A 19,716-nucleotide genomic window follows, 5' to 3' on the forward strand; every position below is an offset into this window, starting at 1 on the left:
AGTCCATGTGCACAATAACTTAATTTGAAAATAGTGGATCATATTGTCCACCAAACATGTAGAATGTGTTTTTTAACATCACACAAATAAAGATGTGCAGATGGAAAGGTTGGTGTTGTGATGTTTATTGAAAGTATTCAGAAATGCTGTCAGTTAACTGCTGTGCCGTACAGCAGAGTTAAATATATTTATGTAGCGTTTGAGTAGTGTTGTAGGTATAACTTTAAGTTTAATCCTATTATCTGGTTAGGGGCCCTTTTTGTATTTGCCATGGTGTCAAGATGCTCTTCTTAATATTTCAGTTAATACTTGTTTCCTAATCTTTCTGATTGGACTTTCTTAGCTAATTAATTTTATGTGATACTTTATCAAAAGCTTTTTGAAAGTTGAAGTTATAATAAGTTATATGAAATTAATAATCAACTTCACACCATGTGAAACGTGAGTGTAAATACTAAATAATAAATAAATATAACATATTAGAGATAAAGATAGAGTAATAAGGCAAGATTTCCGTTTGGTAAATACCTGATGTATTTAATTATGATATATTTTACTAAATGATTTTGTAATACTTTTTTTATCACACTTTAGAATTTACCCATTACAGAAGTAAGAATAAGTGGCATATAATTTCTATGGGAAGTCCTATCACTCCATTTAAGATTACTAGAACATTAGTAAGTCTTCATTCCTAAGGCAACTGCTCACTATTTAATGATCTTAACCTCCTTTAAAGCCCTGGGGACAGTATTGCTTGGTATAAGTACTTCATCTGTTTCATATCTCAATGTATCTACCTACCACCAAGAAATTATCATAATATCTACACAATTTATGCCAATTCTAATATTTCCAATAATATAATCAGGAATATTTGTGATATCATATGGAGTTCTGTTTTATAGTCTTCAACAAAAACGTTCTATTAGCATTTTTAGTTTAGGGGCTTTGTATCCATTTTAACATCTTTAAGTTTAATGTAGTTCTAACAAAACGTTGATGTTAAATTTAACATTATGAGCCAGTTGTTTTTGTAAGCTGTTTTAGATTTACTAATTTTGTTAAACCAAATTCATAGCTTTCCTATAGTTTTGTAAACTTTATAACTTATCTGTCAGTTTATGCTACTTAATCTTACAGTATTCATGACTGATTTCCTTCTGTATACCTTTAGTAAGCTAGTTAGGTTTGAACTTCCCTGTTATCCATTTCCTCTTTTTTAGAAACATGGTTTTCTTTTAGTTAAAAGCAATTTGAAAAATATTTAAGTTTTTTGTTATTTAGTATTATATTTACCTACCTTTACCTCTGTAGTTTATGTGAGTTTTTTTTTATTCATAATACTGGCTCGCACCTCATTAATTAAATATAATAGAATACTACTGTTTTCAAAGTGAGACAACGTGACTGACACTGAGCAGTGGTGAGATTAATTAATTAATTAATTAAATATAATAGAATACTACTGTTTTCAAAGTGAGACAACGTGACTGACACTGAGCAGTGGTGAGATTTTTGGTGAGATAGGTAATGTCATATAGCTGTGTGTAAATTAGCATGTCACTCTTGGTAAAAATTTGATTTGTATACATGCAAAGAAAACTGATGAATAAATGCTAGAGACTTCAAAACATAAAGAATAGATTGGACATTGCTTGAAACTTGGAATTTTTGTGAGTTATAATTAATTGGAGAGTTTATGTTGTAGTATCAAAGAAATTTTTGTGATTAAGTTTATAGTTAGGGTTTTCTTTCTGGTTTTTTTTCTGGATTTCTTGTCTCAAAGTTATAATGTGGAATTAGAAGTTTTGAAGTTGTGTTAAGATTATATTATGGAGTTAGAAGTTCATTGAAGTTTAGAAGTGTTGTTATGATCTTGGCCTAGAATTTTTTGAATTGCGCATATAGTTTTACTTGTAAGAGCTTAAATAAGAGGGTTTTTTTCCTGGTAGTAACTCTTCCTATTCTTATTGAAGGATAAGGGATTTCTTACTATCATTTCCCTATCAGGGTTGTTATTTATCTGTCTATATATATATATCTTTGAGTAAGGAGCACAGCAAAGAGCTCTGGGGTAGCCTGTTTGCAACTCCAATCACAAACCAAATCCACTCTTTACCTTCATCAACATATAAGTAATGACCTCTTCAAAGTAGATCAAAACACTTGTGAAACAAAATATTTTCTCTCCAGAAAAATGTTAAACTTTGTTAGGTCTGCAATGCATCTTTAATCAATTTCTTAAAAACTTTTACCATTAGAGACTAAGTGGCCTGTAATTACCTGGACAATGCTTGTCACCTTCCTTAAAAAATAGGTATAACATTTATAAACACCACAACACAAGCAAGTCCATGTGCACAATAACTTAATTTGAAAATAGTGGATCATATTGTCCACCAAACATGTAGAATGTGTTTTTTAACATCACACAAATAAAGATGTGCAGATGGAAAGGTTGGTGTTGTGATGTTTATTGAAAGTATTCAGAAATGCTGTCAGTTAAAGTATTTAGCTATGTTAATCACCTTACAGTTTTCTGGCATCTGCCAACTATTCAAAAACTTGAAAAAATTTTAGTAAGGGATTAAATTGCTTAATCTCTCTTGATACTCATTGATAAAATATGATGCTAGGAGCCTTACCATTTTTTTAAATTCTACAATGTACAATTTCTACAAGTTTATGTATGTCTATATTTCTAATTAGTAGTTTCTCATAATTTGGAATACTGTTCACATCTTTTTTTAGTGAAAATGTAAGAAAATTTAAAAACTCATCTATCCCACAATATTCCATAATCTTTCCTTCAGGATACTCAAACACCCAGTTCTGATTTTAACATTGTGTTTACCTTTATGTATGTTTTTAAATAATTTCTTTCTGTCTGTTTTAACATTTTCTGGTTCCTTTCATCATACTTTTTGATTTTCTAATATTCTTTTTAACCAATTCTTAGCTTCTGAAATCCTCTAAAACTTCCATCCTAGCAGTGAACTTAATTGAAATTTGTAATGTTTATCTTTAAATTTCCTTCAAATACTTCTAGTGGGCCACTCTGGTCTCTTACGAGTAGCAAACATGATCAAAGCCAGGGCCAGATTTGGATGAAGAGAGGCCCTAGGCTATTCCACTTGTGAGGCCCCTCCCAATCCCCCACCCTCACGACTAGAGGAAGATGGAAGAGTGTTTTAAACAAAATTCAGTGAAGCCGAGGATGATGACGGTTTTTAAAATTCCGCAATTCGCAATTCCTCCTCTAAAGGACATAAGATGTTATTGTTAGATACTGTAGCAATTGAAAAAACAACATAAATGTTAAAAATTAACATTGTGAAAAACTTTTGCAATAACTGAACTTTGTAAACATGTTGTGGAATAAGCAGGAATTTTTAGGAAAATAAAATTGTAAGATTACTGTTATATTCTTTAAAAAACTTTGAGCTTACAAATTTTATTTGGTTGGGAAGTGTTAATAAGATGATAATGACTACCTGACAGTGAGTGTGACACTTTTAGATCCTACTATATGTTGTCATTAAACAGTCAGTTTTAAAATACATATTAATAAACAAAGAAACTACGATCATCAAATACACTAAGACTAAAAAAGTTTTTTTTCTAGCCTTCCTCATAGCAAAATCATTTAAACATTCATAAAACTTTGTTTGTCTAAGCTTGTCACTTTCAATGCTCAGTGTGGACAACCTCTCTTGAGACATTGTGGCCCCTGATTCATTTTTAATTATTTTGAGTCTTGAAAAGACCTCTCTCCCGAGCAGTTAGTGACCATTAAGCTAAGAAATAGCTGCATGATTGCTTCCACATTAGGGAAGGCTATCTTAATTTTTTTCCTTTTATATAAGTTTATAGAGGTCTATATGAGACAGAGAGTGCTCTTCTGTAGGCCTATGGCTGTGTCTCATGTACAAGTGAAAATTCAAAAGTTCATCAGTAAGTTTCAGGTCAACATCTTCTGGGTATGCTTCCATCAACAGTTCAACACCTTGCTGAATTTCTTGCTTAGATGCTGTCAGATTAGCAAGAAAGGAAAAGATTTGTGCAACATCACTGTACACAGTAGCTCTTTTACTTAAATTGGCATCAAGTGCATCTAGTATAGGAATAAAGGATTTTATCCTAAACTTATCTCTTGAAGAGAGTTCATCTAAGGCATCAGGACCAGGTGCATTTCCATCATTTCCTTGCCGTTTACTTATGTTTTATCTCCTTGTGACAGTTCTATAGTTAACCTTTGGCAAAGTGGCTTTTGCTTGTTGCTCATCAAAATCTTCTCTAACTTTGTTTTCGAAATCCTGAAGTGAACTGTACAAACATTCACATGTACTCAATAAGAGTTCTGATTTCTGAATGGCTTTGCTGACCCTGTGAAAATGATGTAGCACACGGGTCAAAAAATGTAGCATAAACACAAATTCCAGATCTTCCATTTTCTGCAAAAGATTGTTAGCTTGAAGCCTGGTATCACCCTTCTCATTAACATCAGAGTACAAATGACTGAGGGCACCAGTGATAGCTCTGTAACTCTCCAAAATAGCTTCTGTGGCTTTTGCATTTGCCTCCTACCTAGTGTCTGATAAATATTTAGACACTTTTGACTGAAGTTGCAAAAATGATTTTAGAACTGCTCATCTCTTTGTGGAGGATGAAAAGAAGGTATAAATTTCATTGATAATGCCAAAAAAATTCACTTCATCAAGGCAGCAATCAACAGCCGAACAGCCCACTAAATTTAAAGAGTGACCAACGCATGGAATAAATCCTGCAAATTTGTGTTTTTCAAGTATTTTTTGCTGCATACCGTTGTACCTACCAGCCATGTTGGCAGCATTGTCGGAAGACTGCCTTCGGCATTTTCTAAAGTCAATTTCAAGCTCAGTAGTCAGATAGTTAAACACTAAATCAGCCATGCTTTCTCCTGAGTGGTCTTTTAGCTCAAGGAAAGTTAAAAATCTCTCACTTGGTAAACCGTCTTCAGGCGATACATATCTGATAATTAAAGTCAACTGATCAGCATGTGAAATGTCAGGGGTAGAATCTACTGACAAGCTGAAATATCCAGCCTTTTTCATGTCACTCAGAATTGTGTCCTTAACTTTTTTTTGCCATGAGTTGAATCATTTCCTCACATACAGTTTTTGACAAATAAGAAGGATTTCCTGATCCGGAATTTCCATACTGATTGATATGAGCGAGTAAAAATGGATCAAATTTTGCTACTAGTTCTAAAAGACCAAGATAATTGCCATTATATGGAGATCCAAATTGTTCATTGTCTCTTCTGAATGGTAAGCCTCATTCTGCAAGAGTGCATATTACAGTGATAATTCTCACCATGACATGCTGCCAGTACTGTTGTTCTGCTTTTATTTGTTCCTCTAGCTTTGAACTTAATGTTTGCCCTCTTTTCCTTGTTAGTTAGGTCAACATGGCATTCCTGTGCTTCTCTGAGTTTTCATGAGTTTGGATAAGATAGGAGTTTTGCCAATCATCAAACCCTTCAGAAGCTAAAGCTGTAGCAGAAGATGCAACGTTTGGAAAGAGTTTACAAACAAAGCAATAAATCCCGCCTTTTGAGGGAGAATACACAAGCAACTCTCAGCTATATGTTTCCCCACTGACTTTTGTTGAATAAAAAAGAGCTTTTGTGGTTTTTGAGGTTTTCTTCTGGTTGAATGCTAGTAGTTGGCTGGATAGCTCCACCACACTGATTTCCTAGTGTTAGTATCAATGTCTCTGCTTTACCGCTGACACTTGTTGCTTCTGTCTGTGACTGATGCAAGAAAGCAGTGATTGGTCTTAACTTCTTTACCATATCATTTTCAAGTCTCTTTCTCTGGCACTTGCTAGCTCCACTTTCAAATCTTTTACTCATGCTCAGATTAGAATCTGAAAATAAAAAGTAAAACTAATCTTCAACAGTTATAAAAGAGACATAAAAACAGTCACCGACAACAAAAAGCCACCGCGCCATATCTAGGTTGTCTGAATGCATATGAATTGAAATGAAAGAATACAAAAAATCAAGAAAATGAACAGTATTGAGGAAATAAAATAAAATAATAACAATAATAACTTTAAAAATTAACAAGTTTGAGAACAACCACACGCATACACCATTTGGCATTGCGAGAAAAAAAGGATACACTCATATTCACACTGAACACGCCATCCATCTATCTACTCCCATCCCTTCACCAGGCAACTGCCAAATTATCTCATGCAGAATATTTACAGTTTGCAGCCAAGTGGCCGCGTCTACCTTAATATTATTATACGCATATACACATACATACATACATACATGCATGCATGCATATACATCTATACATATACAAACATATTTTACATATATACACATACATTATACATATGTACACATACATTATACATATATACACATACATTATACATATGTACACATACATTATACATATATACACATACATTATACATATACATATACAAACATATTTTACATATACACATACACACATATGCATATATGCACATACATACATATACATGTAACAACTGTATAACTAAGCAGCTATTAATATGCTACAATTAAAGACCAGAAAGGCTGTCATGTTTACTATTTAGTTGTATTTCCCAAACAAGGAGAATTTTCCCTTTCTGAAGTGAAGACTGAACTAAAATAATTATTCAAAGCTTCGACTATCTCACTATTATTTTCAAGTATCCTGTTGCCTATTTTTAAAGGTCCTATCCTGTCTTTCATTTTGTTGTTTGCTTTATAATACTTAAAGAATTCTTTTGGATTTTTATTTTTGTTCATCGCTAATCTAGTTTATCTTTCCCTTATCATCCTATTTAATTCGTTCCTTACAATTTTATAAGCAATTCCACCCTCTTCCCTTTTAGTCTGTCTATATATTTTATGTTTTTTCTTTTTACTATTAATTAACCTGCTTATATTTCTATTCCACCATAAGGGCTTACTTTCTTTATTTTTACGAATAGATTTGTATGGAATACACTCTCTCTGAATTTTATCTAACTTACACTTAAATATTTCCCACATTTCAATACAGCTTTTATTTATAAATTCCCTGTTCCAGTCTATTTCAGCTAAGAGGTTCCTGAACTTGATTACCATATACAAAATGAGTATGCTTTTTCCTATAGTTAACAGTGACACTACATATCAGCGTAGTTTTATTACTAACCTTACTGATGAAAATGGCAACATCCTCTGCAGATACTTGCACAGCTGTGTTTTCAACTTATCTATCTCACTCCTTTCCTGGAAGGACAAAATCAATGCTAGTGTCGAGTTATTGGCTTAAGACAATATTATTCTGAAATAGAGTGCAAGGAAAATTACTAAAGGGTTGTTTAGAGACTACATTGCATTATGACAGCATGAGTAAGAAAGGCCTATGACAGTGTCAAAAATATTATACACCTTGGCCGGAGGCCCCCTAGATTTTGGGGCCATAGGCTTTAACCTGCCAAGCCTATAGGTAAATCCGGCACTGATCAAAGGGTCACTTTTTTCAAAAGTCATTCTTAACCTGATGATGACCTAAGGATGTTTAAATGGTATTTTGTGTTTTAAATAGAATTTTTGAACATATTGGCTATCTCTACTATACATTTACTTTGAGTGGATTTCCATATTCATATTGGAAATTAATAATAAATCTAAAATAGCATTCTCTCTTTGAGGACTCCTAACCATATGATAAAGAAAACCATCTTTAACAGTTTCCAAGAATCACTTACCCATATTCTTCAACACTAGTCTCCCAATCAGTATGCCTTAACTTACCCCCCCCCCCTTTTCATTGAGCTAAATTAAAAAAAAAAGACTCATTCAGCCTTTATCATTTAAATGTTTATCAAGTCTTCCCTTAAACTCCCTTAAATTTATTGCTTCAATCACATCTGAAAGTAACTTATTTTAAAGGCCATCTACTCTGTTATAAAAGTAAAACTGTCTTAGCTGAAGATGGCTCTTACTCTGACAAATATATTTTTTTGTCCCCTAACCCTACCATTCTCACTATTAAATATGAAAAAAAAGATCATGCAACAACACAATCAGTTAACTTAACAATCTTGAACACCTTAATAAGATCTTCTCTAACTCTTCTTTTTTCAAGAGAAAACAATTTCAAATCTTAACCTGTCCTCTTATCACAACTTTCAGCTACCATCCTCGTACCTCTCCTCTGAACCCTTTACAACAATTCCTAAGGTAAGGAGCCTAATACTGAATACAATACTCCAAAAATGACCTAATGACCTATTCAATGAAATTATAACTTTTTTAGACTCGTATTCAATATTTCTGCATATACAACCTAAAATCCTATTTCCTCTATCACTAGCAGTAGCATATTACTTAGATAGCTTAAGAGATTTATCAACTAAAACACCAATATCACTTTTCCATAACACTGGAATCTATGGCAATTTTACTCATAATTCAAATTATGATATCCCACATGTATTACCTTTCATTTATTATGATTAAAAGCCATCTGTTTTTTTGCCCAACACAACAAATAATGTAAATCCTTTTTTTAAAGTAGCAGCATCCTCCTCATAGCTAGCAACACCCAAGACCGTAATATCATCAGCAGGTTCAAATAATTTATTGACCATTTCTTTATCTGTGTCATTGATATAAATCAAAAAGAGCAAAGGTCCAAACACTGAACCTTAAAGTATTCCACTTGTGAAAGCAATCAAAGTTTGACTGAACTCCATTTATAACAATCCTCTGCTTTCTTCCGTTCAACCAGTTTTCTATCCAATGAGCCAATCTATTGTAATGGGAGTAGATACTTTCTATGTCATTTCATGCAGTCATGAACTCAAGATGTGCCAGCCGTTATGTTTTTGTAGATTTTGCTGAGTGTTTTGATTAGCACATATGCTGCTTGATCATCAACTCACGTGATGAATCAAACTAAAGTTATTTTTATGTGAATGATTGAATATTGTGACTGTATTTTTTTGTTATATTGTTAGTTGTTTTTGTCATTTTAAATTATGTTAACTGCAATTTAATTAAACTTTCCATTAGGAACAGTTGTACTAATAAGAGCTGTTATACAGCTCGAAGTGGGTGGTTGCATGAGTGTCAATGTTATTATATATATTTTGGTGTGTAATATATGGCCAGTGTTAAAACATGTTTTACTTATTAGTTTTATGCCATTAACCCACATTGTAACCTCCTTGAGTGTATAGGGGAATACACAACAAGAGAGAGCAGTTATAAAATGGGTGACCAGTATAGGAGTCAATTTCTGGAGTTTTGCTGTTTTGTTATGTAGTTCTGATTCTAGTCAGGTGGGTGGACCCAACTACATTGCTGAAATGTATTTCCAATAGATACTTCTCGGCACACCTTCCCACTATTCCTCTCCACTACTGGTGTATATTATTCTTGCCTTGTCTAAGAATGAAGTTAATTTTGAGAGTAAGTGTTTATGGGGATCTACTGTGGATGGAAGATGTGTTGTTCTGCTATTGGCAGATGGCTACTGTCTCATGCTGATTACAGACTACACTACTTATCTACATTTCTGGTAGTCTATGTCTATATTCAACGAGTTCCCATACAATGCATTCTGGCTGAGCCTGTAAGATATGTTTGGGTTATTTTGGTGGTGATGTAGCAGTTCAAGTGCAGAACAATGATTAACATCCCACACTGTAACTATAAAATAATGATTAATTTTAGTATACTGATTTCAATGTTTATATTAAAGTGTGTGTGTGTGATTTTTGTTTCATTTACAGTTTGGAGTTACTTTAAAGAGAGAAGACAACCTGTTGTTATTTCAAGATGACTTCTTGTGTCAGGAAATATTTGACAAGATTTTTACCATGTAAAAAACACATATTATCTTGGCCTTCCATACCAGTTTTTAATCATGTACATTTATCATTGAAGAATACATGGTGTACTCACACAGCAGTATTGAAATGTAATGTTCAAGACTTTCACCGACCAAGCTTTTGTGTTAGAAAAATAGAGAAATCTTGTTTTGAATTTCAACAAAAAAGATTTTTTGGAAGGATATCTGAAGCTCAGAGATTCAAAAACAAAACAGTTTTGATTTATGTCTCATCACTGGTTGTCCTTGTAGCAGGTTTGAGTTATGCTGCTGTTCCACTCTACAGGATATATTGCCAAGTAAGACAACAATTTAAATTTTTTTATTGATAAAAAACATAATTGCAAATTTCATGATTTAAATCATGTTTTACATTGAGAATTATAATATAAACATATACATGAATGTGATAATGTTTTAATTGCTGTTGTAAATACATTTTGTCAAAATATGAGGATTTTAACAAAAGCCTATATCACAAGTGCTGATGACTGTAATTTCCAAAAACCAAAACAAGCTTGCCTTGAAGCTATTTATTTTGTTGTGCTAATTTTGTGACATTAATCAATATAATTGTAATTCGGATTAATCAGTTTTTTACACGACACTAATTGATGCTCATAGGTAATCAACTGTGTCAGTTAATTTAGTTAATCACCCAGCTCTAATGGACAATAGTTTAAAATCCATATAGAAGAAAAGAAAGGAAGTAGGATGAAGACAGTATCATTCTTGCCTGTCAAGAAAACATGAGATACACAGATCCCAACTTAACAGAACATAGCTGTACAACAGTTAGGTAGATTGCACACAGCATATACCTTAATTGATCCTACTAATTGCCCAGCTCTATTGTCTTTTCAAATGTACATCAATTAAAGTTTCTTTTTAAAAATAAATGAGTATTGTTATGGTTATGTATTATTTCCTATACTTGTTATTTAGTATAGTAAATCTTTGACCTAATACTGCTACAGGAAATGTTTTGTGGGGTATCACCTGAAAGTGAAAGAAGGTAGTGGAATTAAGAAACTTAGTTTGTGAGTCAATTAATATTACTGTCTATCCTTATGTAACCTTCTGTTTGAATTTAATTTTACAGGAGTTAATCATATGTATATATCTATACTGAACAATCATTTCATATAACCAGATTGTTTTAGATAATGTCTTCAATAAGTGATAAATGATCAATTATAAATCATAATAGATATTCAAAAAATGGAAATGTTTTTATGATACGGGACATTATCTTTTCTCACATAAATAGCTATTCTCTTTCAATGCTGCCCTCTATATGCAACATAATTTTTTTGCATACCACAAGCCTTGAGCTCCCATGTACCTTACAATCAAATTGTTCAACTGCATCTAGCATGTAAATCATCATGCAACAACCCTTTACCAATAGGGGTGTGACACAGTCTTCTAATGCACGTGACTCCCTCTATTCACTTCTACTGAACTATCATTTCTTGTTTGGCAGTGTTTATGTTGTGACGTTTAGTTTGTGCTCCCTTCGAGAGTTTTTCTTTTTTTTTCTTTTGTATCTTTGTATCAATTTCTCTCAACAAGTTTACTATTTATTATACAATGGTGATATTTGTAAATTGATCCTCCAGTGAGCTGCCCTTCATCTGATCTAGACTCGAATTGAGGAGCCCACACGTTTTGAAACACATTCGCTGACTTTGGAAAGATAAGACGTTATACTGTTATGGTTTTTGAATATGTCTATTGTTATTATTATTATTATCTGTAGTTATTTGGGTTCCATAACATCCATTTTGTTAGATTGGTCAACTTATAGTTAAGTTCAAGTTCGAATCTAGGCTTAGTTGTATGCTTTTTCCTATACCGTTTGATAAGGCTTAACATGGATCTTTGTTATTTTAGGATTACCTGCAATTCATCCTACTGGTATATCAATCATGAAGTTAACTCTTTTTTTTTTCTTCCGTACATCACGTCTCATACAGATGTTATTGTTAATACACACACTTATTTAAATTTACAATATAACATCTATTTCATTTTTGGTATAATTTATCTTTTTTCTTATTATTATTACCTTTGTTGGTACAGAACCCTGGAGCCAGGGTCCACACAGACTTCTCCTGATATTGTACATACTTATTGTTAGATTAGGGTTTTTAATTCAGAGCCTAGTGATATACTTTGTCCTGCACTGCTCGATAAGGCATAACAAGTGTCTGTTATTTTTAGTTTACTTGTAGTTCTACTTATGGGAAAATCAATCTTTAGGTTAAATATCTTGTTTTCTTCAACACATAACATCCAATACATATGTTTATTTCACTACATAATTTCTTAACATTTACAATATATTGACTTTTTCATTTTTGTCATTCTTTATAATTTATATTTCTTACCATTAATTTTGGTAGAAGTGAATAGAGGGAGTTGCATATGGAGAGTGTCTCACTCCTATTGGTGGAGGGTTGTCACATGATGATTTACATGTGAGATGCAGTTGAACCATTTGATTTTAAGGTATGTAGGAACTCAAGGCTTGTGGCATGCAAAAAATTGTTTTGCATATAGAAAGCAACACTGAACTAGAATAGCTATTTATTTGAGCGGAAGTAAGTTCCTATCTGAAATATATTTTCAGTATAGGAATATTACAAATTTGTGTGTATGGATCAAAGGAATTAAAACATTCAATTTAGTGAGAAAGGTACAAGGTGTAAAGCCTTTTTAAGAAATAGCATGCCTGTTCAGTAGGGATACAAATATGATCATACTACCAAAATTGGGAAAAAAGTAAAAAATTTAAACCCACTGTTTACTTTTCAGGAATTTATTGATTTCCCTCTTGAAACTTCTACTGGCTACCACTATTGCTGATAACAACTCATTCATTAAGTCAGTTATTCTGTTAGAAAAATAACTGCCTCAATTGAAGCTAGCCTGTCTGTTTTAAAACTTAAATTACAATTGGGTCTCTTATAACAAAAGTTTATTTAGTGCATGTGTACACTTTTTTAAAGAAATAACAGCTTTATATTGTACCAAAATGAAAAATGTTATAAAATATACCCTTGCTAAAACTAAAAAAATAATAGAACCTTATTTAGTAAAATTTTTTCTTAACTCGCTTCTTTAGTGGAGAAACTGAACTTTTATCCTTGTTAATAATGTACTTTAATTTTGTACATTTATTATTATCAACAAAGTTAATTTTTTAATAAAACTTCTAAACTTGTGGTAAAGGGAGATTAATGCAGAATTTATAAGTGAGTCTTCTTAGTGGAGAATAATTGTGATATTTCATAAGAAAAGTGACTTTTTCTGTTGGAGAATCTAAGTGTATGCTATGAATTGAATTGTTCTGTGACCAAAGGAATTTTGTGACAAAAAGCACACGGTTCAGCTCATCAAAATCCTGACCGAAGAACTGCCCATAGGGAGGCATTTCTGCTAGTATGTCGTCAGCAGTCCTTTGCAAGTGAAGACGATGTCTCCTAGAGTGAATGTGTTCTCATGTAACTCAACAGTCCAATTCAAGATTTACATTGTTTGGAACACCTCTGGCAGATAATGCTCAGAGGAAGACATTGTTGCAAAGAAGGTTTGGTTCCTTTCTCTTTCCTCTTCTGTCGCTTCTGCTTCTCATTTTCCCGTCAATCAGTTTCGAATATTTTTGTTGCAGGAAGTATTAGACGATGCCAATGGGAATAATCAGATGCATCCTTCTCCCATGTGTTGAGGTTAATGGATTCTTTTTTTGAGGTTAATTTCAGGTTATCCTTCCATGTTTTTACTTGTCAACCCCAAGAACAAGTGCTGTGATGAAGTTCTGAGAAGAGGACTTAATGAGGAAAGCAATGTACCTGCATATGGAGAACGTGACTGGCCCAACGAAGTTGATCTTTTATCAGCCAAACTTCGATGCCTGTGGAATCGGCCTCTTTGAGTATGCTAATGTTGGTTCTTCTGTCCTCCCATTTGATTCCAAGAATTTGACAGATGCATCTCTGATATGTCTTCTGTACACTGTCCATGTTTCGCTGCCATATAGGAGAACAGTGATGATCACTGCATTGTAAACCATCAACTTGGTTTTCTTTCTTATATCTTTGTTGTCAAATACACATTCCCTATCACTGCAGGACTTGTTTATGGCCCAGGAGAAGCCTGAGTGTGACTTATTTTAGAGTGAGGATAGCGAGGTACAGACACTAACCACACTACTTTGGCAGGCTGGTACCAAAGGCATGGACAAGCAAGACGATTGGCAGTACTTCCCCATTGCAGCCTTTATCCGCCATCACAGCCATTTAAAATGTTGCACATTCCCTGATCCGCAGTTGAGATCTTCTGTATCGTTCTTCGTCTGGTCCATCCTCTTCGACTGTACTGCCAGGAGTGCTAGTATGTACATATGCACACAAACACAATTTAGTCCTTTGATATTTGTCATGCTCAGAGTAATTTTTTTTCTTCTGGTTCTTGCATTATTTTTTTTCTACTTGTTAGCTAACAGAATGAGTTCTTACAAGAAATGTGAGAACTTGCATTTACTATAATTGAAAAAATGAAGTATAGGTCTATACAAATAAAATATTAATGAATAAATTGATAACTTAACTATTCTCTGAATTTCCAAGGCAACAGGTAAAGGAGGTCAGGCAGTGCTTGATAGTAAGAAAGACAAAGTAGAAACAATGAAGCCTTATGTAGAAAGAATTATTACAGTGCACTTTAATGCTGATACAGCTGCAAGTCTACAATGGAACTTTAAACCACAACAAAGAAGCATAAAGGTGAGAGTTTTCCTTGAAATTAATATCTGTTAAAAAAAAATATTTTAGGTAAAGAAAAACACAACACTTCTTCAAGTTTCTGTGTTGTTTACCATACAATCTCCAGCCATCTAGAATAACTTTAAGATCATTAAAAAAATTGAATGATCAAAAACTTTTCTAAAGGGCAAGTCTGAATTTATTGAAGAAATGTTCACTTGAGTAATTTTTTGACACTTGTATTGTTAGGTACACTGATTTTCTTACATGTAATAATAGTAACCACAATAACAGGAGATTCAACAGAACACATAATGTGGAATTCAATCTGAATTTCCTACTTTAATTGAATTGAAAAAAATAACCCAAACATAATGTATAAACAAAGTAAAAGTAACATTTTTTTAATTACAACACAATTCAAAGAAAAATGCACAGAGATGACAGACAACATGTTGAGGGATCATGACTGAAGAAAATCTGAGCCAGACTGGGAGAGTTGACACTATATAGGAAAAACAATAGTATCTGTAGAGTGTATGCAATACCCATGGCATGTCTAAACATTACATTAAGTCAGGGAGGACACAGCCTTCAGATGTCACTAAACCTGCTACACAGTTGGTCCTCCCATAAAATATCCAACTCCACTACAACCTGATATGTGAAATAATTTAAATGGTATCAGAGGGGAATGACTTGTGACAGTAGGTAACTTGAACATCAGCACATTGTAAACTTAACATATGCCTGCAAGTATGTATATCTAAAACACTTTTAGGTGAACTTTTCACATTCACTTGTTTATGCTAAAAAGCAAAGAAGCACCTGACATGTTTTGCATACCAAGTATTTCCTTCCCCTTTTCTTTAAGCTTGAACTCAAACTTATTTTATGTACCAGTTATGCATCTTTGGAAACTTGCATTTGTCCCTGTAAAATACTTACACTGTAGGACATGTGAATTAGACACACAAGCGTAACTGTGGTTGTGGGATATGCCCATTTGGCATTTGAAGGAAGATTTGAGTATCTGCATCTTGTAAGTAATCACTTTTATCTAAAATTACAATGCTCTTCCCTTTGTTTGACTTAGAAATGTTGATACTTTAATTTTTTATATTGTATTTTAAAACTTTAAATTATTCTTAACTTAAATTTAAAAAACATTTATCATCACTATTGTAATTATTAAAAGCACTCAGAGATATACCACTGATCTGAGTTCTAATGTTACCACAGGATTGTCCTAAATTGTTCCAAATTGGTTGATGTGACAATATTTGCAAAAACTTTTCAAATTGTACAAAATAATATTCAAATTTAAGCCTATTGGGAATACCAAATTTTAAACCATGAGCCAAAACCTTTTTATGAACATCATTTAACATTTACTTTGAATAACTAAATATCATTTTATCAGGATTTTCTATAAAATAATTTTTACCTACTGTCGCCTCAAATTGTTATACTTATACAATTGTTTACTTCTAAACTTCACCAAAATTTTATTGTTTTGTAACTCAATGAAATGTATAAATTCAAAAAATTTGTTTTCCAACAGTTTAATTGCCTCTGTGGATTGTCTAGTTAATGATTTGAATAACTGATTTTTTTTGTCTAATTTCAAAATTAAGTAATTCAATTTGAGTTTTACAATATTGTTTTGAATTGCAAAATTGAGGAATAGAAACCTAAAGTTGAGAAAATGAGGAAACACTTTTAAATGTTTACATTCATTTGGAAAATATAAATGTAGTTCATTCTTAGAGTATTTCAGATGTAGTCTTTCAACACTTCTGATAAGAAGTTATTATTGATTTACCATATCTGAGTTTAATTATTTCTGAAATTGACTTATTTTTGGGTATATTAAATATAATATGAATTTTACAATTAAATAAGCTATCAACCACATTAACTTGCTCTTATTTAATGATGTCACTAATGTGAAGTTCTACCACCATAAAAAATTTAGTAACCAGAAAGTAAAACACAATATGTTCAATTAAATAACAAATAAATACTAAAGTCTCCTACCTACCTTTGATGACCATGAGCTTTTGGACTAACTAATTTAAAAATTAATGCTGTATATTAAAAAAAAACATTTACTGTTCACTACACTCTTATGTGAGAACATTAATCTTGGAACTCAGTTTATAAATGAGCTCTCTTTTATTTGGAGGCTCTGTTCATTAATGGCCCTGGCTAAGATTTTAAATGAACTGGAATGATGACAACAAGACTTTTGCCTAGGTTAATTTTAGGTGATCTTAGGTTAGCATGTTCTTGTACACGTGTTAGTAATTTTCTTTTGGTAGAACCAGTATAGTTTTGCTGACAATGAGGACAAATACACTTGTAAGGTGATAGAGGTGATCATAAAAGTGGAATGTGGTTCTTAAATATAAAGAAAAATCAAAGGAGACAATTAAGTATGAAGACACACATTCGCTTACTAACTTAAAAGTTATAGCATAAAAACTTTATCAAGCACAAAATGATTACGAGGTGGTTACATTGAGCAACCCCATATTGAAAGAGTTATACTGTAAAATTAAAAGGTTTTGCAAATGTTGTCATATCAACTAATTTGGAACAATTCAGGACAATCCTTCGGTAACATTGGAACTCAGATCAATGGCATAGGTGTGATCGCAATAGTGATTATAAATGTTTCTTAAATTTAAGTTCAGAAGAATTTGAAGCTTCAAAAGTCTTAACAAAAATTATAGTACTATCATTGCTAGGTCATAAAAGGGGTTTGTTACATGGTAATAATTGAAGTAACTGTAGATTTTGCAGCTTTGTCTGAATAATTAGAACAATAGAGAATGTTCCTTTCAAGTTCTACAGGTAAATATTTTTTTTATATATTCATTTAGAACAAGTAGAACTTAATTGCTCATTTATCAGAGGCAAATTAATGTAGGAATATTAACCTTGTAGTATGGAGTCCCAAAAGGCCAGAATAAGTGGCCAGTGCTTCTGAAGCAAGGTTTAGTAACCAATAAATTGGCTGTATTAACAGTGGAAGATTTCATCTGAGTAGAGCTATGCCAAATTCATATTGTCAGTTAATGGCTCATTAGAGGGTGTTTCATAGGAGATTGTTTAAATTCTTAAAAAAACCTTGCTGTATCACATTACTGCTAGAGAAATATATTCAAATGTAGGTACATGCATATACTGAGTTAGAGGAAATAGCACAAACTCTTCATGATGACTCCTTAGAAGTGTTTCCTAGAAAGAATTATTTGGTGTCCAGTAAGGTCATTTGTTACCATATATTACTGACTTCACTTCTTACTTATCAGGAACTGAATTGACATTTAATGTCCTGACTAGCAGTTGAAAGCCAAACACTTGACTACTGCCTGTCTTGCTTTTTCATTTCTTAAAAGACAGTTAAACCTACTATTGTACCAAAGTTGGAGACCATTTCATTTTAACTTATGACTACAATGATTTTGTTTGCCTGTCAGTGACCTCTGTTGCTTCATTGATCTGTGATGACTGAGAGCTCATGTGAGGTTTTGGTTGAGGAAGTTGTTGCACATTCTAAAAATTCTATGACATATATATAGTGATACAGTATGATTGGACTGCACAGTAGTTCTTCCCAATATTAAAAAGGAATATTCAAAGAACTCTTAATATCAGGAGAATCAGATCTGTCACAATTTTTACCACTGTGGAATTGATATATATTGATGCAGAGCTACCTATTAAATCAACACAGCCCATTCCAAAATACCTTAGCTTAGTGGACATCACACGATTGAAGAAAAACAACCATAACCAAGCTGCTCACTGAAAAAACTTAAGTGTTTCATTATAAGATTAAAGATACCAAGAAGAGCTGCATATAAAAGCCATTGAATTAGACAATATATATTGGGACCTGCAGAAGACCAAAGGAAAAGTGAAGGTCTCTGTAGAAAATTATCAGCCCATACCAACTTTGGACAGTCTGTTGTCATCTATTTAAGAGGTTTGAATTCTTAAGAGAATTGGAAATTATTATTTTTTTTTTTTACATAAACATATGTGCATTTTTCTATTGTTTTTCTGTGATTTGTAGGTTGAAACAACTGTAAAAAAAGACTTAAATTTTTTCAAAAATCTATATAATAGCTAAGCATAAAAATAAGGTTATATTCCTTGATACTTAAAACAAATTTGTGACAAAAAGCCAGTGATGAAGTTTGAACTGAATGTGAAAAATATAAAAAAACATTAAATTTTCATGGTTATTTTGCTGTTTTACATGAAATATAGATATACTAATTTCTGGATAAAATCTGCAGTAAAAGTAGTGACAGATATTTTCATAAAGTTTAGTGTGTTTTTATTCACTGTTTAAAAGTGAATTGTTGATCCTACTTTTAGAAATATAGGTATTTGTAAATTGGAAGTAAAGAATCTGCCTTCTTAGTTGTCTGAAGACATAAAGTTGGAGTATGTAGAGTGAACATACATTAAATCTGTGTGCTAGAATTTCACTGAGTGACTTAAGAGAGTTGCAGGTTTTTTCCTTACTTTAAAAAAATTTTGTGATATTAACCTATTCTGCACCTATTGACATATATTTGTAAAATTTGAATGTGATGTTGTCTTTATTTTTTCACAAATTCCATGTGCCTAATTTATAAAATATGAGATAAAAAAACATTGTGAATATTTATTTAGGTAGAATATAACAATGGATAAAATGTATAATTTTTGAAAATGACACACCATCAAAATGGTTAAGTATGTATATTTGTAAAATGTAAAAGTTTTTTAAAACTTTTCAAAAAACAAAGTTGTCCAAAAGAGTAAAATATATTTCTTTACAGTACTGCACTGTAAGATCCAAACTTCATTTTTATGTATGCACTTTTCTGATGCCTGTTTGGTTGAATACTTTAGATTCTAAGTTCAGGATTTATGTTGTTTGTCTTTCCCATGTTGAGGTGGGGTGAATGATATATTGCATATTATTGGACAGGGCTGGTCTTGTTCACTATTAGGTGGTGTAGTTATTGATAGAATCAAGA

General features: G+C 32.3%; 1 protein-coding gene across 3 annotated transcripts in view; it reads left to right on the forward strand.

Annotated features, from left to right (window-relative positions):
- Positions 1 to 179: 179 nt before the first annotated feature.
- The window catches only part of LOC106463781 (cytochrome c oxidase assembly protein COX11, mitochondrial-like), a 37,667-nt gene continuing 18,130 nt past the window's right edge, over positions 180 to 19,716 (forward strand). For 2 of the 3 annotated variants that reach the window (XM_013923849.2, XM_022391377.1), the window contains exons 1-3: positions 180 to 441; positions 9,805 to 10,201; positions 14,537 to 14,692. In XM_013923849.2, the coding sequence (XP_013779303.1) occupies positions 9,851 to 10,201; positions 14,537 to 14,692 (507 nt within the window). In that variant the 5' untranslated portion in view covers positions 180 to 441; positions 9,805 to 9,850. Of the gene's footprint in view, positions 442 to 1,601; positions 1,677 to 9,804; positions 10,202 to 14,536; positions 14,693 to 19,716 lie in introns of all 3 variants that reach the window. The other variant, XM_022391376.1, reaches the window with a different exon arrangement.

This window comes from Limulus polyphemus, unplaced genomic scaffold, assembly GCF_000517525.1.
Source record: "Limulus polyphemus unplaced genomic scaffold, Limulus_polyphemus-2.1.2 Scaffold1480, whole genome shotgun sequence".
In the NCBI taxonomy this organism is placed as follows: domain Eukaryota; kingdom Metazoa; phylum Arthropoda; class Merostomata; order Xiphosura; family Limulidae; genus Limulus; species Limulus polyphemus.